Raw genomic sequence first — 23,824 nt, 5'->3', positions numbered from 1 at the left:
GCTTGGGAAATCATGTCTCACAAACTTGATTGAGTTTGTTGAAGAAGTAACAAAGAAGATTGATGAGAGCAAAGCGGTAGATGTGATCTATTTGGGCTTCAATAAGGCGTTCGACAAGGTTACCCATGGGAGACTGGTTAGCAAGGTTAGAGCTCACGCAATACAGGGGAAACTAGCCATTTTGATACAGAACTGGCTCAAACGTAGAAGACAGAGGGTTGTGGTGCAGGGCGGTTTTTCAGATTGAGGGCCTGTGATCAGTGGAGTGCCACAAGGATCAGTGCTGGGGCCTGTATTTTCTGTCATTTACATAAATGATTTAGATGCGAGCATAAGAGGTACAGTTAATAAGTTTGCAGATGCCACCAAAATTGGAGCTGGAGTGGACAGTGAAGAGGGTTACCTCACATTACAACAGGATCTTGACCAGATGGGCCAATGGGCTGAGAACTGGCAAATGGAGTTTAATTCAGATAAATGAGAGGTGCTGCATTTTGGGAAAACAAATCTTAGCGGGACTTATACACTTAATGGTAAGGTCCTAGGGAGTGTTGCTGAACAAAGAGACCTTGGAGTGCAGGTTCATAACTCCTTGAAAGTGGAGTCTCAGGTAAATAGGGTAGTAAAGAAGGCATTTGGTATGCTTTCTTTTATTGGTCATGACAGGAGTTGGGAGGTCATGTTGCAGCTGTACCGGGACATTGGTTAGGCCACTGTTGGAATATTGCGTGCAATTCTGGTCTCCTTCCTATCGGAAAGATGTTGTGAAACTTGAAAGGGTTCAGAAAAGATTTATAGGGATGTTGCTAGGGTTGAGGATTTGAGCTATAGGGAGAGGCTGAACAGGCTGGGGTTGTTTTCCCTGGAGCGTCAGAGGCTGAGGGGTGACCTTATAGAGGTTTACAAAATTATGAGGGGCATGGATAGGATAAATAGACAAAGTCTTTTCCCTGGGGTCGGGGAATAGAGGGTGTAAGTTTAGGGTGAGAGGGGAAAGATATAAAAGAGACCCAAGAGGCAACATTTTCATACAGAGGGTGGTACGTGTATGGAATGAGCTGCCAGAGGAAGTGGTGGAGGCTGCTGCAATTGCAACTTTTAAAAGGCATTTGGATGGTCATATGAATAGGAAGGGTTTGGAGGGATATGGGCCAGGTGCTGGCAGGTGGGACTAGATTGGGTTGGGATACCTGGTCGGCATGGACAGGGTTGGACCGAAGGGTCTGTTTCCTTGCTGTACATCTCTATGACTCTATGAATTGATGTAGGATGTGATAAATCAGTCACATAGTTAATCTGCCAGTAGCTCTGGCCAGGTTTTTTTTGGGGAGGTGAGGAGCGGAGGAGAGTCAGTTGGCCTGAATGGACCTAAGAATGAATTTCTACAGACCTGTAGACAACTGAATTTGGGCCTTTGACAAGAAACTTCACTTTTAGGTAAATTCAAGCCTCGCGAAGTTTTTTCCAAAGGGGCCAAACTCAGCAGTCAGATAAGTTTGGGTCCGCTTTTATAAAAACCTTTGGTTTTTATTTAAAGATCTTTTTTTTTGGTAAATGAGTATTTGAAACCATAGTGTTGCGTAATTATCAGTCTTTTATTCTCACAGTAAAAACTCAGCTTTTACTTTTCTTGACTTATACTTTTTGGGTTTTATCCATGTTAATGCGATCCAACTGGAAAAGCTGCAAAAGAAATGTTGAAGGGCTACACGTGGTGCCAGATCCATAGGCTGCAAACTTTATTCAAGCGTTCAGAGTGGTTACAAAGAATCACATATTCACTTTTTAGTTCAAATTCTCTATGGTATGAGACATTCATGACCAAAAGTGGGAAAATTAATTGAACATATAAGGATTCAAAGTCATAAGAATATTTATAACTATTGTCTCTATAGCCAAGATACCCTGGATTTAGACATAGCTTAGAAATATACAACTGAACTAATATTAGCTTAAGACATCTGATTTTTAAGGGAAGAGTCAAAGGATTTCAATAATATATTTGTGATTATCACAAATTGAGTTTAAACAAGAGTAAATGAGAACACAGTGGCCTAAACATTGCAGTGGTTCACTTACCACTCATTTATACTGGCTTTCTTGGAAAAGATTGTCTGGAAAGGATAGTCACTCCTTTCATGTGCAATCAGATTACTACACATGGAGCCACAATAACAGTTTTGAGCAACCAATGGTGGAGGGTACTCCATGCAGGCTATTAATTTGTCTCCAGTAATTTTAAGAAATAGCTCAATCAATTCTTTTCTTAATTTTGTGGAGCCAGAAACAGCAGTTCTCTTTCATCACTGCAAGAATATTAAGATAAATGCTTCCCCAGTTTATAGCTTCCAGTGTTACTCTATGTAACATATACAAAGAATCAGGTCTTGGTGAAACAGATGTCTTAAAATTTATTAACAACACTAACTATTTACACATCACTATTTACACAACTATAGTATTACTGACTTACACACAGCCTAAGTTTTTTCCTTACTGATGATACTGTGCATCACAGAACTGACTTGCTGAATATACTATGTTACACGGACTCCATTAAGCAGAGTGATTGAAAGTGAGTGAGGAGCTTCATTTCTGTCACATGGCGTGATGTCATGTAACTGTCTTAAAGGTACAAACTTGTCTGGTCTAGAATCTATGCTGTAATGCAACATTTCCCATTCTTCTAATAAACATGCACAAGAATGCATATACAGACACTGTCTCTGGACTTTCTGTTAACAGTTTGGTGGACCTACGACACAATCACATCTGGTTTTTGTACCACAATTTGACAGTGTATCTTCGCTTTGATGTATGATGCGTTGTTACAAATGGATCCACATCATTTGTCATGTATGTGTGATGGTTGCCAGGTATGATATCTTAAACATCCAAGTTGTAATGTGGTGTTTTATGATTGATGGTGGTTGATGATAAGCACTTTGAATATCTTATCTACATCTTTGTAAAACTTGACCATTGCTTATTATATCACCATATGACCTTGGCTGGACAGAATAACATTATTTTTCCATGTACCCATGCTTTTGTGTGAAAATCTCAAACTCATTTATGATTTGTCCTGGTTCAAGTTGGAGGTATTGTCTGCATGCACATTGATCATGCTCTTGTATCATTTTCTCCCCATCATCCATGTATGGTTACATGCTACAGTATGGGAGGGAAGAACTGTACACATATATCTCCAAGATACAAGGGCTGCCGCTGAGCTTAAACCATTGCCTACAGGAGTAGCATGTAGACTTAGCTCGTCTATTCAAAAATCATGGCAACTGGCTTTATGTCTAATCATTATGTATCTGACAGTTCTAACAGTGCATTTTGAGAGACTGGGAGAAAGTGAGGACTGCAGATGCTGGAGATCAGAGTCAAAAGGTGTGGTGCTGGAAAAGCACACCCGGTCAGGCAGCATCTGAGGTGCAAGAGAAGAGCTTATGCTTGAAACATCGTCTCTCCTGCTCGTCGGATGCTACCTGACCAGCTGTGCTTTTCCAGCACCACGTTTTTTGATTTTGAGAGACTGTTCAACTGTGGGTATGATGTGGAGGTGATGGTGTTAGACTGGGGTGGACAAAGTTAAAAATCACACAACACCAGGTTCTCGTCCAACAGGTTTATTTGGATGCACTAACATTTGGAGCACTGCTCCTTTATCAGGCAACTGAGAGTAGTGAGACGAGGTAATATATTGAACATCTCAATTCCTGCATGTCTTGGAATTAGCTTATTGTGGACCATAGTCTGATATAAATTGGTGAGGAACATTGAAAATGCTGAATATGAAACAACTGTTGCAATAACAGTAGCTCTGATTTGTACAATTTAAGTAACTTCACCTGACCAAGGAACAGTGCTCCAAAGGTTTGAGATATCAAATAAACTTGTTGGACTATAACCTGATGTCATGTGACTTCTGACTTATCCACCCCAGCCCAACATCGGCATCTCCACATTATGGCTACTGTTCGAAGACACAGTCCCAAAAACACTTTACAAATTCTTCCTCTTGGCTACCTCAGCCAATACAATTTCTCAATTTATATGAAAATTAAAATCAGACATGAGTAATGTACTGTCTTTTTGTTTTGCATACTCTCTACCTTCTGATTTATTCGCTGTCCTACAGTATAGCTTCTGTTTGTGCATTCTTTTCCTTTTATTTCCTAACTCCACCCTTGGCTCAGGTAGTAACCCCAAGATTATTACCTTCGATATTTTATCTTTAAATTTATCTGTTAGCTGTTCAAATTCTTTCAGTAGAACATTATTTCTAGTCGTATCGATGTTCCTAGTACTAATGTGGATTATGACAACTGGATCTCTCCCCTCTCAGTCCAAGTTCCTCTCCACCCCAAGGGGATGTCCTGGCACCGAGCAGAAATTCCAGCCTTTGGGATGCAAGCTCACAGCTGCAGAGAAACATATTTTTCCTTGTAATAATACTGTCCCCTCACCATGACTGCGTTCCCATTTCCTCAACCCACTTGAATGGCTAACTGTATCACAATGCTTTCAATGGAGCTGCTCCAGACACTTTCTGAGTTACAATGCCACAAAGTACTTGCACATTGTTACTCACTGAGTAAGGTCTCTATTGGAGGTAAACATAAGGACTTTCAAAAGTATGTCTTTTTTTATACCATTTTTTTCCATCAAATGGGAAAGTACTTTTAGTTGAAAAGCACTTCCTTCAAACACTGTATATTCCTGTTCAGCCAAATGAATTAATAGTGTGTGGACCCTAATAGTGATTTCTCATATTTAAGGCTGAATAGAAATACTTTCAGTCTGTCAGTGTTCTAAATATCCATAGCCACTCTGTCTACTTGTGATGCCACTTTAAAAGAACTACGTATCCAAACTCCTATGTCTCTCTGTTTGCCACCATTACCAGGGCCCTACCAAGAACCATATGAGTCCTGCCCTTGTTCATTTTACCAAATAGAATTCCATCTGCTATTCCTCAGGCCACTGGCTCAATTGATCAATATCCCTTTGTAAGCTTAGACAACTTTCTTCACTGTCAACCGTACCACTAATTTTGATGTCATCTGCAAACTTACTAACCAAACCCCTTAATGTCTTTATTTTCAGAATACTGCAATACCATAGTATTTAATTTGCGGAGGACCGTGTTAAATTTGAGATTTGGGGAGTGGACTGAAATATTGAATTCAATACCAAGATCAGCCATGATGGTATTAAAGAGGAGAGCAGGCCTGACAGGCTGTATAGTCTGTTCTTGCTCTCATTTCTTATATCTGGATACTTGTTCAGTGGTAATATAAACATTACCAAAAGGAGACAAGAAGCTGAAGCTTTCCATCTTGCACTAAAGAGGACTAGGATGCAAGAAACAGGCTTCACAAAGGGCACACCAACTTGTATGGCAACCTCATGAACAGTGCCCAAGCCATCTGTTTACCATGTAAACTTAATACTAAGAAAGGACAAATCAAAACTATCCTGTTTGATGATGGGATGGGCTACCCTAACCAAATCATCTCTCCCTGCTTGTTGTGAGAACTCATGAAAGCGTCTCTATCCACCGCCTTTTGTCCCTGACAACTCAGATTAACCTGGAACGGTGAGATGTCCAAAATTTGATTAACAGGCTAAGCTAGTTGCTTCATGCTGCTACCATGCAGGTGTAGTTTTCTCTCCTAAGAAGATACTGCCATCAAACCAAAAAGACATTTTTCCCACCACACAAATGAGTTTCAGTGCCAGTGTGATGCCAGGTGAGCTAAAAGTCCCAATAATTGGCAAACCAGATCAAACAACACAACATTTATGCAGTGGTCATGTGCTCAACCATACTTGCAAGCCTCAGAACAGTACATACACCATTTGATGTGATTCTGCTACCGGAAATAATTTATTAAGTAGTCCAGCCTGTGCTTAGAATTAACTGGAAATGAATTTAACATCAGCAGTCGGGTTTTACTGTGATGTACTGGTGTGCTAAAAGCTACATATAGAAGCCACAGAGAAAGGACCCCACTTGATGGAGGCAAAAGGAATTCATACAAACTTGACAAAAAAGCTCATGGAGAATGCAACACTGTGCACAATCAGAATCTACTTGCATGGCCTGAGAACTAAGATTGACAGTTAACTGTTCCTGCCGCATTTTCATGCACATGATGGCTCTCTTCCTATAAGAAATAGGTCATTTAACCCATCATGTTTGCACTGAGATCTTGAATGATGTGATAATGCTCAACACCACTTTCCTGCTTTTACCTGTATATATGCTGTATAAGTTGGCGTCCCTTACTTCAAGTCTGTTTCTTGTATCCTAGTGCTGATGAATGCAAGAGCACAAGTTTTGACTTCTTGTCTCCCTTGAGCAATGTTTAACTATGTTGTGTTCTAGGATTAATAAGTAATAGTAGTTAAATGTGCCATTTGGGAGTTTTGACAAACTGATTTGTGGAAAGATTTAATGAATTTTTGCACATACAATAAGATTAAATGTAGCCAAAAGTAGTGAAAAAACACTAAAAATGCACTTGAAAATGGGTTTAATGAATGGTGCCCATTTTGATAAGAAAAATAAAAACATACAAAACATGGTGTTTTAACTAAAACACTGAATTTGGTCTAAAATAAAAAGAAAATATTATTGATGTTGGAAATCTGAAATAGTAAGCGCTAGTAAAACTGAGCATGACAGACAGCAATAGTCCTCACTTTCTCCTAGACAGCAATAGTGGAAAAATAAACAGAGTCTAGACATTGAGTCCATATGAAAAAGAAGAGGAGAATGAAATTATTTTGTTGTCTTCAACTTAGTGCAAATTGTAATAAGGGAATACACAAATCTCAAATTTAAAAAGGCCTTCTACAAATTAAATTTTATGGTATTAAAGTCTTTTGAAAATAAACACATAATTAAGGGGCTTGGTTAGTAAGTTTGCAGATGACATCAAAATTAGTGGTACAGTCGACAGTGAAGAAGGTTATCTAAGAACAAAGAAAATTTACAGCCCAGGAACAAGCCCTTTGGCCCCCCCAAGCCTGTGCTGATCCAAATCTACTGTCTAAACCTATCACCTAATTCCTAAGGATTTGTATCCCTCTGCTCCCCACCTACTCATGCATCTGTCCAGATGCACCTTAAATGAATCTACCTTGCCTGCCTCTACTACCTCTGCTGGCAATGCATTCCAGGCACCTACCACCCTCTGTGTAAAATACTTTCCGTGTGTATCCCCCTTAAACTTTTCTCCTCTTAACCTTGAACATGTGAGATTACAAAGGGATATTGATCAATTGAGCCAGTGGGCTGAGGAATGGCAGAAGAAATTCTATTTGGTAAAATGAACAAGGGCAGGACTTATACGGTTCATTAGGGCCCTGGGTAATGGTGACAAACAGAGAGACTTTGGGGTTCAGGTACATAGTTCTTTTCAAGTGGCATCACAGGTAAACAGAGTAGCTACAAAGGTATTTAGAACATTTGCCTTCATTGCTCAGACCACTGGAGTAAAGAAGTTGGGACATCATGTTGAGGTAGTACAGGACATTGGTGACACCACTTTTGAAGTACTGTGTACAGTTCTGGTCACCCTGCTAAAATTAAAGGGTTCAGAAAAGATTTACCAGGATATTGCCTGGACTGGAGAGTTTGAGTTATAAGTATAGGCTGGGTAGGCTGAGACATTCTTCATTGGAGGTTGAGGGATAACCTTATGGAGGGGCAGTGATAAGGGGAATAGCAAAGATCTTTTCCCTAGGGACCATATTTTTAAGGTGAGAGGAAAAAGATTTAAAAGGGACCTGAGAGGCAACTTTTTCACACAGAGGCAGGTTTGTATGTGGAATAAGCTGCCAGAGTAAGTGGTAAATGCAGGTACAGTTAAAACATTTGAAAGACATTTGGGCAGATATGTGAAGCGGAAAAGTTTAGAGGGACATGGGCCAAGCACACGCAAGTGGGATTAGTTTAGTTTGGGAAATTTGGTTGGCATGAATGAGTTGGACCAAAGGTCTATTTCCTTGCTGTATGACTCTGACTTCAATAGAGTTCACATAGTATGTGAAAAGAACAGTTAAGAATCTCTTAGATAACTTCATATATTAAAATTAAGTCAGTGAGCTCCGCAAAATGATGAGTGCAGGAGGAAGTTATCAAGAAGGAGGAGTTGCTGATATATCTCACCTTAGAATATAAAGTCTGGAAGGAAGAGACAATGTATATTTCATTATGACACAATAAATTACACGCAAAACTGATAGCTAAACAACTGCACATTCCTGAGCTTGCCAAGCAGCTTAAACAGTGCAACTTTTCAGCATTGGGTTAAGGTGGCAAACCTAAAATCAATTTGAAGAGTTAGGTTGGAGTGTTTTGTGGGTGGTGATAGTATAATGGGCCTGGAAACTAAAGAAGCAACAGGAATCTGGCCCCTCTTGGCAAGGATGGGATCTGTTCACCGCCTGGAAAGTCAGCAGGGACCCAAGGTCACTTCTCTCCAAGAGAACACTTTTACCAGGAAATCAGGCACTTATCTGGACAATGTTGGGTCTCCCATGCAATTAAACTGCCCATATGTTGAAAATCTCACCCCCTTTGACATCTTTAGTCTCACTGCCACTACCAGTAGTGGTGGCCATGATGGTACAACACTCAGGTCTACCTCTGGTATCACAGCTACATCACTAAATAGAGGTGAGAGGGGAATTGAGAGTCATAGGAAATGGGTCCTTGAAAGAAGTGTAGGAAGGGCTTGTTGTTTGGAAGCAAGGTCAGAGAGTTGGATTTCAGCAGATCCTCCCTACACATTGCTGTGTCCCTTGAGTGGGCACAGAGTGATGAAGAAAAGAGGACCATGAGCCCAGTCCCTAAAGCTTTTAGCAAACCCCTCAATATTATGTCCCCCAGCTGGTGGATATGAGTGGTGGTGGGATGAGGCCTCTGGGTGGGAAAGCTGCCCCTTTCCTTAAGCTTGACTGGGATGGTGTGTTCCCCAATCTGCACACCCTGCCCAATCAAATGACCCTCCTGTCACGGTAGGAGGAGGGGGCATTAAATTCTATCCATTAACTCTGTTTGTCTCTTCAAAGATGCTGCCTGACATGTTGAGAATCTCAAGCATTGTCTGTTTTCTCTGCAAGTTACACCTGTATTAGCTGTAAAATGAAATACTAACGGAACTCATTTCACACTGCATCAATGCACTGTGACATTTAGAAACAATGTATATCTAAAAATAAATAATCATACTATTTTCCAGTATTAGGCATGATAATACAACAAACAGCTCTTCAGAAACTCTGCTGTGCTACAAGTGGTAAAACTGCCTTTCCAAACTGAGACCTGAAACCTGTATGCAATACTGATGACAACTTACAGTATAAATAGTGGTATACACTGGATATGCTTATAAAGACTCCCAAGCTCTATGGAACTAAACTGTAAGCTTCGATTTTCCTGTAAACTACACATTATACCCTGATCATCCATTTGAACAGTTACTTCAATAAGGCCCTGCTGAAAAAATTGCAATACTTGTTGTGTGGCTTACCCCTCCAAATAGGGCTACCCTTCATTAAATAACTTCTTTCAGAATCCCCTCCAATATTTGTTTTCTGCATCAGGAAGCTTTGCCCCAAACTATTTTTCTTTGTCCAGAAAACAGGTACAGATAAATCAGAAGCAAACAGCTTTCAACTGCTGGCAGCAACTGATAACATACCCAAAGCCTCACTGCATATACGCCATGTTCTGAGTGAGCACCCACATTATTTAAATGATTTGGCCTTACCCTTGAGGTAGCCCCAGTAAAAGGATTGAATCTGGTACTTTGCAACCATGGCATTTTTGTGCCAAGACAGCAATATCCCATTCCATTGTGTTCCCCAAAATTTTAATGAAGTAATCCGGATACTAAATAACTACTTTATTGACTTTAAACACAAAACTTAGTTTTACCATCCAACAGAATACAACTCAAGTGTATCAGACCAGCAGATTTACAGTGTTACTTAAATTATTCCTATGTGATGCATTGCGAAATTTCCACCCTGCAGGAGTATGTCAGTGCTAGATTTATCATTATCGTTGACTGCACAATAAAACATAAAGGGTATATGTCTCATTTACAATACTAATATGAAATTGCCATGTCAGCAATACACACTAATGAAGCCACGATTTGAGCCAACTGGAAAATGACACATGTAAAAGAAGTAAAAGAAAAACTTTACCTTCTATGCTTTTATTGTTTGATGTAACTTGAAAGAAAATCTTTTCTGCACAGGAAATGAAAAGTATTATTAATTATTTGACCCATCAATAACACACTGAGCATATGACCTTTGTTAAAACAAATCATAAATTACCTCTCCCCCGGTGTTCCTCTTCAGTTCCTTCCTTGCTTTTGTAAAAGCTTGTTTTCTGTTTTTTTGTAGGAGGATAATATTCAGGTACATAGACCTCAACACGGTTTTCACCTGTGATGTCATTTTCTGTTCAACAAATAGATGAAATGATGTAAAATGTATGACATGGCACTCAAAAACTGTACAAACCAACTCTGAAGGTAAAATCCATTGCTACTCACTGTTATGCAGATGTAGTTATACAAGAAACAATGCATAATTCAAATAAATTGCATACTAAAAATCTAACAGAGGTATTCATGATTTATACTTATCATCTGAATCCTAACTCATACCATGAACCAGCAGCTGTTGGCGATTAGCATTTGTGGTACGTAAGAACATATTTTGAGAGTTAATACTCACAAGAGTTCACTTGGCTGACCAGATAATTGACTATAGAAATCACCACTCAATGACAACTCCCAATTTCAGCTCAGAAGAGAAGAAAGGAAGCTTCTCATAAGGCACTCCCCTCACCCACCCAGCACAGATGGCCAACCCTGTGAAAACAACTGCCACTGCACTCACCAATCAAACCTCTACCTGGTCCTCACATCTTGACATAAGATTATAAGAATCAGGAGCAGGAGTAGGCTGTCCAGCCCTTCAAGCCTGCTTCGCCAGTCAATAAGATCATGGCTAATCTTTTCGTGGACTCAGCTCCAGTTACCCACGTTTTCACCGTATCCCTTAATCCCTTTATTTTTCAATAAAATATCTACATTAGCTTTAAAAGTGAATACTGAAGTAGCGTCAACTACTTCCATGGGCAAGGAATTCCATAGATTAACATCCTTTTCGGTGAAGAAGTTCCTTCTCAGTTCAGTTCTAAGCCTGCTTCTTCTAATCCTGAGGCCATGCCCTCTTATCTTAGTCTCACCTACCAGTGGAAACATCCTCTCTATTTCTATTTTATTGATTCCCTTCATAATTTTATATGTTTCTATAAGATCCCACCCCCATTCTTCTGAATTCCAAAGAATATAATCCCAATCTACTTAGTCTCTCCTCATAATGCAAACCCTCAACTCCAGAATCAACTTAGCAAACCTCCTCTGCACCCCTTCCAGTGCCAGTACATCCTTTCTTAACTAAGAAGACTAAATCTGCATGCAGTACTCCAGGTGTGGCCTCAACAACTCCTTGTGCAGCTGTAACACTTCTCTCTGCTTTTAAACTCAACCCCTTTAGTAATGAAAGGCCTTCCTAATTACTTGTTGTATCTGCAGACCAACCTTCTACGATTCATGCACAAGGACACCCAGGTCCTTCTGCAAATCAGCATGCTGCAATCTTTTAACTGTTCAAGTAATAATGTATTTTGCTGTGACTCCTACCAAAATGTATGACTTCACATTAACTAACATTGTATTCCATCTGCCAGACCTTTGACCACTCACTCAATGTATCTATGTTCCTCTGCGAAGTTTCACAGTTCTCTGCACACTTTGCTCAACCACTCATCTTAGTGTCATCGGCAGATTTTGACATCGTACACGTGGTCCCCAACTCCAAATCATCTATATGAACTGTAAATAATTGTCCCAACACCAACCCCTGAGGCACACTACTAGTCACTGATTGCCAGCCTGAATAGCACTCATTTATCCCCACTCTTTGCTTCCTGTTAGTCAACCAATCCTCTATCCACACAATACTCTACCCCTAACAGCACGCATCCTTATCTTATGCAGTAGCCTCATGTGTGGCATCATGTCAAAGGCCTTCTGGGATTCTAGGCACACCACACCCACTGGGTCCCCGTTGTCCATCATGCTTGAAACGTCTTCATAGAATTACAAAAATTTGGGAAGCATGACCTGCCCTTTATGCTGCGTCTGTACAATGGGACAATTTCTTTCGAGATGCCCTGCTATTTCTTCCTTGATAATAGACTCAAGCATCTTCCACACTACAGAGGTTAAGCTCACTGGTCTATAATTCCTCATCTTTTGTCTACTTCCCTTTTTAAACAGTGGCGTCACATTTGCTATTTTCCAATCACTGTGGCAGCTCTGAGAGGTCCCAGCAACCATGAGCCTAATTATCTACTTCTGACTCATTGTCTGTGCTGCTTACTTCAGTCAGGTACAGTCCCAGCAGTGGCCACAACTCTCCAAGTCTCTACTGGGACTGATGAGCTTCGAGCCCTCCAACTGGGATACTGTCAATCAGCAGCCTGATTGCCACAAGTCAACTGGGGCTCTGAAACAGCTAAGGCAGGGTGGCCCCACATTTTCCAGACCACCACCCTAACAAAAATTCAGCTTAATGGATCATGTGTCTGTGTTTTTTAAATCAACTTGTCCAGAATGTTATTACACAACCACCACGCTACAAGAGCTTTTGCCTTAAAAATAAAGTATTTTAACTGCTATCTGGTGAGGGGGACATTGTCATCAACAATCTGGTATCACTAGTAGCATGGTCATGGCATATTTATGAAGAGAAAGGCTATGTTGCTTATGTAGCCCATTATTGTTAAAAGGAATTCAAATAGTTACACTGGATTTACTAAGTGAAATTTTAAACCTAAGAACTTTGAAATGGCTTGAGCTGCTCTGCTAAACATTCACCTCAGGTTTCATAATTGCATTTTTGATTATGGCCACTTCTTAAAATTTACATTTTTCCCTTGTTTCAACAGTGTTGTATAAATTTGCTGTGATTTCTAAAACTTCAGTTCAGAGGTAAATGCAATAAAGAGCAATCTAATAGATATTCTCTCTTTTCCATCACTAGAAAAAGCATTGAAAATTCATCTCATTTTATTAGCAAGGTAGCTTACAGGTGGCTAAAATCATAATGAGCCAGAAAAATCCTCTTCTTAATTACCTGTGTTTTGTTTGGGCTTAATTCCTTCATAACCCTTTGGTTGGAAACCACCAAATGCCCAGTCAAGCATTGGCTTAATTTGTTCCTCCAACGTGCCCCGGTCGTTGGAAGGGAATGGCATTCCAGATCTACTACTAGCGATCTGTAAGAGTTGATGTTTTGTATTAAGTAAAGAATATGTCATTTATCTTTAAAGTACTGTGAAGGAGCAGCAAACTATGGTTCAGATCATGGCTCAGATTTATTTATAACATCAAAGAAATGGGATACACAGTCGCATAATACAAATAACTTGGAATGTAATAAGAATCAGTTGGAGATGTAGTACTCAGATCTCTAATTTCCTCAGCAATGTCATGGGGGACCTGTCAATGTTAATTTAGTTAGTCCTCTAATTTGTTGGTTAAAATTTTTCATAATGTGATGGCATTAGTCAGGACCTGGTCTTCATGCAAGTGAAGCATCTCTACTCCACAACCTTGGCTATATTTTATCAGTTTTGCTATTAGCACAGCCTCAGCTTGCTATTTATTGCAAATAAACAAATCAAGACCATTAATACATCCACTGGAAGCCAGCGAATTCACATTGTGGCCATCTGGCGAAAAGGAGAAAATGAGGACTGCAGAGATCAGAGTTGAAGAGTGTGGTGCTGGAAAAGCACAACCGGTTAGGCAGCATCCGTGAAGCAGGAGAGTTGACATTTCAAGTATAAACCCTTCATCCTGATGAAGGGCTTATGCTCAAAACGTGGATTCTCCTGCCCCTCAGGTGCTGCCTGACCAGTGGTGCTTTTCCAGCACCACACTCGTGACTCTAATCTCCAGCATCTGCAGTCCTCACTTTCGCCTATGCAATCAACCTTTACACAATTTCAGAACAATATGCAAGGCAATCTTTCATCCTATTCCTCATATGTTCTGTGAAAAAATAATTTTGATTCAGTCAAGAATATAAATGAACAAAAATATTTGAGGCACACTCCTGACCAGCTTGCTTAGTTATATTGCAAAATTCTACTTTTGGCAGTCTGACTCTTACCATCCAATACAAACTGCAAAATTAACACCAATTCCTGTACTTAGAATGGGAAATCAATTTATGTGGAAAGTCTGGATAGTCAAATTTCTAGTCCAGTTGTTAGCTCTAACTACAGTTCTCCAAAAGCCACATGTGCAATTTTTAAAAATTGCAAACATACACTTGCTGTAAATTTTTTATGCAGTCAGACTTTCAGTTGATTTATAGATATTCTACACTAGCAGAAGTTTGTGTATAATATTAACTATAGAGAAAACAAATCCTCTTTGGGACAGCACAGTGGCTTAGTGGTTAGCACTGCTGCCTCACAACGCCAGGAACCCAGGTTCAATTCCAGCCTCAGGCGACTGTCTGTGTGGAGATTGCACATTCTCCCCATGTCTGCGTGGGTTTCCTCCAGGTGCTCTGGTTTCCTCCCACAGTGCAAAAATGTGCAGATCAGGTGAATTGGCCATGCTAAATTGCCCGTAGTGTTAGGTGCATTAGTCAGAGTGAAATGGGTCTGGGTGAGTTACTCTTCAGAGGGTTGGTGTGGACTTGTTGGGCTGAAGGCCCTGTTTCCACACTGTAGGGAATCTAAGCTAATCACATCCAAGAACACAGTCTATATTTCACAGGACATCAACTGAGATTTGTCTGTTATGGATTTAGAGATATGTACTGGTTACTCCAATATTGAGGATACATATCTTGATTAGACCAGAAATTCAAAACTGCAAAAATAAAAATGAACACTTTGCCACCAGTTCATAACCACGACGTTGTGACCTGATTTTTCAGAAAGAAACATAATAACATATTTGACCATTCGTCAGAAACTGTTTTGCAGTACTTTCCTATAAACAACTTTAAGGGTACTGTGAATATAGTAGCTCTGGAATCACATAGTAGAATACTACTGTGTACAAATGTTCACCTGCAGTTCTTCTATCTGCTATTTCATCAGAGAATTTTAACCAATTGGAGATGAATTAAGACGTTCTAATCAATTGGTAATACTTCTCATCTCGCCTACATATTCCAACAGACTTAACTTGCCCTAACACTGAATTACATTCCAATAGTTAGTGGGCAATAGAGGAAAGATATGTAAACATATCTTATAAAGTGGGAGATTTTAACCTCCCAAACATTGACTGTGACTCCCTCAGTGAATTTTTTTAGATTATTCCAGGAGGATTTCTGAGAACCAATGTAGATAGTCCAATCAGGGAACGAGCTGTATTAGACTGGGGATGAACCTAGTCGGGTGATCAAAGCTTCAGGAGGGGCACATTTGGAACAGTGATCATAATTCCATAAGTTTTAAGATAGTTATGGACAAGACTGGTCCTCGGGTGAAAGTGCTAAATTGGGTAGAGATTAATTACAACAGGAACTGAAGAAATTAGATTGGGATGGCTGTTTGAGGGTTAAATCCTTAATTGACATATGGAAGTCTTTTAAAGGCCATTTGATCAGAGTTCAGGACTGGCGTGTTTTTGTGAGGATAAAAGATAAGAATGGTAAGATTTGGGTACTTAGGATGACAAGAGATATTGCAAAGTTAGTCAAAAAGTCAAAGGAGGCACATGTAAAGTCTAGAAAACTAAAATCAAACAAGGCCCTTGAGTATAAAGAAAGCAGGATATAACTTAAACAAGGAATTAGGAGGGCTAGAAGGGACCATGAAATGGCTTTGACAAGTAGGAAGAAGGAGAAGTCAATACATTTCATACATATATTAGGAGCAACAGGGTAACGGGGGAAAAGATAGGTCCACTCAAGGACAATGGAGGGAATTTATGCATGGTGCGGGAAGAAGTGGATGAGGTCCTTATTGAGTACTTCACATCAATATTCACCAAACAAAAGGACAAGGATGATGGAAAGATTTTGATATTAAGGAAGAGGTGGCGTTGGTATCATGAAAAACATTAAGATAGGTAAGTCTCTGGGGCTTGATGGGATCTATCCCAAGATACTGAGGGAGACAAGAGAGGCGATTGCTGGTCCTTGTCCTCTTTAACCACAGGCAAGATTCCAGAAGACTGCAGAATAGCCAATGGTGTCCCTGTGTTTAAGAACAGCAACAAGGATAACCAGGAAATTATAGGCTGGTGAGCCTTACATCAATGGTAGGGAAATTATGAGAAGATTCTTTAATCCAGACAAGTATAAGGTGATGCATTTTGGGAGGTCAAATGCAAGAGAAAGGTATAAAGTAAATGGCAGGACCTTTAGGAGCATTGACTGGGAGGATCTTGAGGTGCAAGTCTATAGCTCCCTGAAATTGGCAACACAAGTTGATAAGGTAGTAAAGACAGAATGCTTGCTTTCGTCAGTTGCAGCATAGAGTATAAAAGTTGGCACGTCATGCTGCAGCTGCATAAAACTTTAGTTAGGTGACATTTGGAGTATTATGTGCAGATCTGGTTGCTGATGAATGAAGAATGTTGATGCTTTGGAGAAGGTGCAGAAGAAGTTTACCAAGATGTTGCCTGGATTGGAGTGCATTAGCTGTAATGAGAGGTTGTACAAACTTGGATTATTTCTGTTAGAGCAACTGAAATTGAGGGGCAACCTGATAGAAGTACATAAAATTATGATAGACATGGATAGGGTGAATTGTCAGAGACTTTTTCCCAGGTTGGAAATGTCAAATACTAGGAGACATAAGTTTCAGGTGAGAGGAAAAATGCTTAAAGAATATGCGAAAGGAAAATTTTTTTTACACCAAAATTAGCAGTTGCCTGGTACGCACTGCCAGGCAGATGATAGAAGCAGATACATTAACAAGGTTTAAAAGGCCTTTCAACAGACACATGAAAAGGCAGGGAGTAGAAGGATATGTACAATGTTCAGGCAGATGGAATTAGTTTAGCAATGACATCATGGTTGGTACAGACATGGTGGGCTGAAAGATCTGTTCTTGTGGTGTACTATTTTATGGTCTTTTGCTCCAATCCTCGAATGCACCCTCCAAGCTCAGCTTGTCAATGAGATCCACTTCTTCTCTTGAGTTAATCCTACTAATTCCTACTTTTCTTGGTCCCTATGTTAATTGACATTATTATCAGGCCTTTCTCTTCAGATGCTCTCCTTTCTCTTTCAAATCTATCGCCACTGCTGTCCTCATAAAATCAATCTTGACCTTGTAAACTAATCTCCAAACTCCCTTTCTCATGCAATCTGGAAATACTGTTGCAACCCAGGTCAAGGCCCATTTTTCTCAAAACACATTGGAGGGATTCAAACAATCAAGTTTCCACTGGAAACTGAAAGCTGACTGTAAATTTCCAATCATCCTTCTTAAATTGCTGTTATAAAAGTTCACAAAATGCCTTGCTGGAACCAAAGTCACACAGTAAAAAGACCCAAAACAGGGTTGATACATTGGCAATGCCTGCTGTGCCAATGCTTTTGGGTCCCATGTGCCTCTGTGCCTGAATCAGACAGGCCCCAAAGTCCTGCTCATCGAGTCAGTTTCCATACATATCCTAATGGTACCTGCTTTACCTCTGTTCTCTTGCGCTTGACCCCTGCATTGTCTGACTGCTTGACCGACATTTAATAATTGGAGGAAATTTTTGATCATCCAAAAAGTACTAGGAAGACAGAGCCACTGTTTTAGACTGTATCACAAACTCCTTTCTCTCAACACCTGTCTCATTCCTCTTCCTGCCAACTATCTGAGGTTGACTAGAGATTGTTTCTAAAGATGAAGTTCTGTCTAGTCCCAATATGAATCCCACTACACACCTGCACTGTCACTAAGATAGCTCATTCCACCTCCCCCGCCAAATAACATTTCCTGAACTCCACCTTGCCTCAGTACTGAAACCTTCATCAAACCATTGTCACCTCTACTCCTCATTATTCTCTCCATGATTTCTCATGTTCCCCCACTTAAAACTTGAGGCCATTCCAATCTCTGTGCTTTTACGTTAAACTGCACCAAATCTCATTTATCAGTCTCCCATGTGCTCACTAACTTACAGTGACTATTGGTCAACCAAAACCTTGATTTTAAAATTCTCAGCCTTGTTTTTAAATTGTTTCCCAGACTTGCATGTCTCTAGTTCAGTAAGCTCCTGTAGCCCTTCAATTCCTGTAAACCTCCAAGCTCCTCCTTGTCTCTTCCGGATCCTGGTATTAAGCATTCTTTTATTGGCAGCCATACCTTTAGCTGCCTAGGCCCTCAGACCGACTCCTCTCCAACACTTTTTTTACTCATTTAAGTTGTGCTTAAAAGTACTTCTTTAACCAAACATTTGGTCTAATATCTCCTTAAATGGCTTGGAATTGTGCTCCACTATTCCCCTAAGATGTATACTGGGATGTTTTATTATTTTAATTTCATTATATAAATTTGAACTCTTATTGTTATAGTCAAAGAATCAGTTATTTGTGAGATCTTGTTGTGCTTAAATTGATCACTGTACTTTCCTACATTACAGCAGTTCAAAATAATTACTCAGCAGTTGAACAACTTGGAGTTGCGAAAGACTTCACAGCAAAGCTCATCTCTTTGTTATATTTGCAACTTTAAAAGGTTCCTAGGACATTCAAATGATTTAAACATAAAGTTGCCATCTCTTAAAGATGATAGGGCTTCTCTCGTTAGAGAAGGATGACGGGTGATGGCTTAACTTGAGGATCACTATGCCTCGGGTGAGGGGAGAGGTTGAGAAGAAGAATCATTCATGGTCACCTCAGCCAATGCAGGAATTGAAGCCACAGTGTTGGTGTAAGTCTACATTGCAAACCATCTTTCCAGCTAACTGCACTAAACTGGGGTGACATGGTGGCTCAGTGGGTAGCACTGGCTGCTTCACAGTGCCAGGTCTCACAGTTTCAATTCCAGCCTCTGGCGATTGTCTGTGTAATTTGCACATTCTCCCCATGTCTGCATAGGTTTCCTCCCACAATCCAGAGGTGGATTGGCCTTGCTAACTTGCCCATGGTGTCCAGGGATGTATACATTAGGTGGATTAGCCATTGGAAATGCAGGATTACTGGGATAGGTTAAGGGAATGAGTTTGGATGACATGCTGCTCAGAGAGTCGGTGTAGAGTTGCTGGCCTGTTTCCATACTGTAGGGAGTCTATGACCATGTCAAATAATCTCATGCAGGAAGGGAACCCTTAGGAGGTGATGCATTATCATGAAATTTGTCTCTTTGACAGAGAATTGAAGGCTGAGAGCATACAGGTCAACTTAATGACAAACAGCAGTAATTCTTCTGGAACAAAGTTGACAAATAGGCTTTTATGTTTGAAGTGCTTTCGCATATGACAAGTTTCTTCATCTCATCAGACTATCAGGAAGGCCTACAGAAGCATGGATCCGCTCTAAACAAGAGGAATGGAAAATTCTATAGCTATTTACAAAATTTATTTTAGTATAACTATACAGTAAAAAAAACTGAGCAAAAAACCAAAAATTCTGAAGAAGGGTCACCGAATCCGAAATGTTAACTCTGCTTTTTCTCCACATATGCTGCCAGACGTGCTGAGTTTTTCCAGCAACTTCTGTTTGTTTCTGCAAAAAAGCTTGTTAGGTATCGGAAAACAGGGACGTGAAGTTTCTTAACTTCCTCTATTCTGTAGATGCAAGAGCTCATCCCCAGTTGCGCACGCAATAAAGAAAGAAACTGCGCTAACAGTTTCTGAATTTCCAACTAAAGAGTCAGGAAAGACGGTGTACGGGTCAGTGATTTCCTGACCAGTTACCTCTGAAGATTCTGCACCACATTTTAGGATCAAATTAATAACCTAACTATCGAGGGAAGGAAAAGGTTTCAAAATTCTATAGCTATTTACAAAATTTATTTTCATATAACTATACAGACAAAAAAACCAAAAATTCTGAAGCAGGGTCACTGAATCCGAAATTCTGCTTTTTCTCTACATATGCTGCCACACCATTCAATTTCAAATTTCAACGATTTCAAATACAAAATTGCAATCCTAGCTTTAACAAGTGCAATTACCTCCAGAGCCTGGAACACAGCCCTTTTGTAAGACACCAGCTTGTTAAACGCAGAAGTGTGAAAGTATTGACCAATAGCAGTTAAAGGCACAAGTTTGTCGGCAGAAACCTTGAAACAAGAAAACAAAAAATATTAGTAACCCAGACCATTCAGAATAGGCCTATACAGGTCGTTCTGCTATAATGCGATAGTTGTTTTCCTCTAAAACCTCGCGCTATGGAAAATTGCGCTGCAGAAGATTGCTAACAGATAATCACTACACCCGTTCAGTAGATGCGTTCAGTAACCCATTGCATTATCCAAATAACATCCACAATGTGTCGATCATGTTACAAGCAATTTACATTGACGCATGTTATTGCAGAATGACCAGCCTGCCAACCACTGCAGCTTTATAAGGCAGTCCTACATTCCGATCCCATTGTCCAAACACAACAATGTAATCATTTTTTGAGTATTGCCTTACAAAACAAGGCTCTTTCATCAAACTAGAGCATTGCCAAATATTGTCAAAAAGAGGTTGAAATTCTGTTGGTTCCAGTGAGCTAGAGGAGTGGGATCTGTGACTGTGAACTTGGAAAGATGATGAGCTGATACCAAATTGAAGAGTCAGGGTTATTAGAGACTGGGTTAATGGCATGGTCAGGATCGATGTATTACACCTATAAAGATGTACATGACCCAAAGTGCCAGATGGAATATTGCAATGCAGCAGAGAATTTGAAACAGGTATTTAAAATTAAGAAAGGTTCAACTAGAGAAAGTGAAGTGAAACCATTTCCAATGGCCATGAGGTCATTAACCAGAGGCACAGATTCAAGATGCTTGGCAAAAGAACAAGAGGCAGATGAGAATTTTTTTTCAACAACGAGTGATTAGAGTTGGGAATGCACTGCCTGAAATGGTGGTGGACACAAAGTCAATAGTAGACTTCCAAAAGAAATTGGATGAATAAATACTTGAAGGAAAATGAAATTGCAGAGTTATAAGCAAAAAGCATGCAAGTGGGACTAACTGGATTACTGATCAAAAGATCTGTGCAGATTCAATCTGCTGAAAGGTCCCTTTCAATGCTCTATTAATCTATTACTCTCTGTGTGCTGAATTCAATGGCCCTTGAAAATGAGTGCATGGATTACAATGCATGATTAATCCAATCCCATTGTCTGAAACATAAGGAGCACACCAGCTTTGCGCTGCCTATTGTGAGAAGTGATTTCACTTCCACGCTACTGAAAGAAGATATCAGAGTATGGGAAAATTTTGTAAGTAGTTATAACCAACTACATATTCAGCAGAAATATTTCTCTTTTTTTTGGTACTGCAAACTGGCATGCAATGTTTAAACCTAGCATTTTTTTTAAATTCATTCATGGGATGTACACATCACTGGCTGGAACTGCATTTATTGCCCATTCCAAATTGCCCAGATGGTTGTTAAGAGTCAACCACATTGCTGTGGGTCTGCAGTCACAAATTGGTCAGACCAGGCAAAGACAGTAGATTTCCTTCTTTAAAGGAGATTAATGAACCAACTGAGTTTTCACAACAATTGAGAGTGGTTACATAGTCACCATTAGTTGACGTATTCCAGACTTTAATTCAATTCAAATCTCTGAATTACTAATCCAGGTACACTGTCATTACATCACCACACTATTCCAACCACCCCCTTCAAAAGGGTGGGGGGGGGGGGGGGGGGGGTGCATTGTGGCTGAAACAGATGAAGACAGTCATTCAAGAAGTGAATCTGACTTTGGAAACACTGAGCAATAATACAAGGAGATGGAGTATGGGTTTCAAACCTTTCAAATGTTGTGCTGTAGCTTTGGTGAAGTAAATGGAGAAGAGTAGTGATGTTCTACATTTACAGAGGGCCAGGAGGTCCTTCAAACACATAAACAGAAGCCAATCTGGCAACAGATAATCATGGAGATCAAGCTAGGCATTAAAACCCCATGGACCTGGATGCAATGCTGCAAGAGGTTTAATGACCTCTTTCCTGCAAGCCCTATATCAACTTATACATTTCATCAACATGACAGCCATAGCAACCAAAGAGTTTAAACTAACACACTCTCACATTTCCCTCTCTCTTGCAAGACAAGGCAGTGCTGAATCATAGGCTCATCCACATGTCCTGACTTGCATGGAGAAGCTGGTGCTTGTCGTTAGTTAAATACCTATTACTGAGATTTGGGCCAGTGGAGAAGCTGAAATCATCAAAGCTGGTGATATTCCCTATGTTTAATGCACCTTATTTTCCTTCATCTCATATACTCTTCTGATGTACAAGCTGCAACTGATGTTAGCATGCATTTGTTCCTTGTCCCCAAACCTGAACACCAATTTTACATATTTGTCTTCTCACATTCAGACACTTGGAGGAACAGCAAAAAGCCAGTGCTGATACTGAAGTATCATCAGCCAATTTCATTCTTGTACCTCCAACTCAGACGCTTGTACTTGTATAATTTAGAGGATAATGGATAAATAGACAGGATGGCTAGGGGGATGAGGGATATGGACAAAAGGATTTTCAGCTTCAAACTCACCAAAGGGTGAAGTCATTTGTGGGTTCAGCTACAATGATTTGGATAAGGCTCTAATGGGGCAACTTGCAAACAAATACCATGGGTATGCATAACCTGATGCATTGACTGTCTACTGCCTGACAAATGTTTGACGTCAAGAAGCACAGAAGAGTCGGGAACCAAATTGGAAAAGGAATTTACACAGGGCTCGAAGTCCATTATCCAGCAAGGAGGCACTAGCCAGTTGAGAGGGTTTTAAAAAGAATATGTGATTAGGAAAAGGTTGTCATTTTCTTCGTGGGTGCCCAGAAAGGAAAGAAGGACCCACAAAACATAGCATTCCCTTATTTCCTGTTGCTTTATGTATTTAGGATCAATTCAGGTTTTAACAAACTTAATTGAGCCTTAATTATTTATTTTCATAGAGTGAGAGGGCTGCCAATTTTGCTATCTACCCACCCTCTAAATTATGGGGATGAGCTCAGATGTGGTTGTGAAGGTAGTGGAGTAGCCACCCTCCCCATATTACATGATGTCCACTTAAAACTTGGCAATGGTACGTAATATCCATTCCATAGTATACCTGCTCTGTCCGCTTACAGCAGTTGATCACTTTATGTTCAAACAACCTTAACAATATAGCATCTGATACAATTCACTCCAAAAGTGTATGTATGCGTCTCAGATGCCACTTTTGTCTTAAACAGTACTCACTGTGCTCAAAGAACAAAAGCCACTGATCTCAATTACATGTTGTATGTTTTTAGGAGAGTTAGAAGTACTGAAAGGAAATAGGGTCAATAACCTGTTGCATCAAGAGCCGGGTCCCACATTTTTTGGCCACCATCCAATGGTTTCTGCTGTGCTTCTGCACATAATTTCATGTCCAGAATCATTTATGAAATATGAAGGTAGGCTAGCCAGTAATATTAGAAATGATAGCAAAAGTTTCTTTCAATACATAAGAAACAAACGACAGGCAAAAGTAAACATTGGGCCACTTCAAACTGATGCTGGAAGCCTA

At 40.0% G+C, this 23,824-nt stretch overlaps 1 protein-coding gene across 11 annotated transcripts in view; it reads right to left on the bottom strand.

Annotated features, from left to right (window-relative positions):
* The window catches only part of dnmt3bb.1 (DNA (cytosine-5-)-methyltransferase 3 beta, duplicate b.1), a 334,528-nt gene that overhangs the window by 116,242 nt on the left and 194,462 nt on the right, over positions 1-23,824 (bottom strand). For all 11 annotated transcript variants that reach the window (XM_043710533.1, XM_043710530.1, XM_043710537.1 and 8 more), the window contains 4 exons: positions 20,267-20,374; positions 13,252-13,393; positions 10,375-10,500; positions 10,240-10,284 (listed from right to left, as the gene is read on the bottom strand). In XM_043710533.1, coding sequence (XP_043566468.1) covers positions 10,240-10,284; positions 10,375-10,500; positions 13,252-13,393; positions 20,267-20,374 — 421 coding nt within the window. The remainder of the gene's footprint in view (positions 1-10,239; positions 10,285-10,374; positions 10,501-13,251; positions 13,394-20,266; positions 20,375-23,824) is intronic.

This window comes from Chiloscyllium plagiosum, chromosome 20 (assembly GCF_004010195.1).
Source record: "Chiloscyllium plagiosum isolate BGI_BamShark_2017 chromosome 20, ASM401019v2, whole genome shotgun sequence".
Classification (NCBI taxonomy): domain Eukaryota; kingdom Metazoa; phylum Chordata; class Chondrichthyes; order Orectolobiformes; family Hemiscylliidae; genus Chiloscyllium; species Chiloscyllium plagiosum.
Note: the sequence above shows the minus strand (reverse complement) of the source record. Positions and strands in the feature narration are given on the sequence as shown.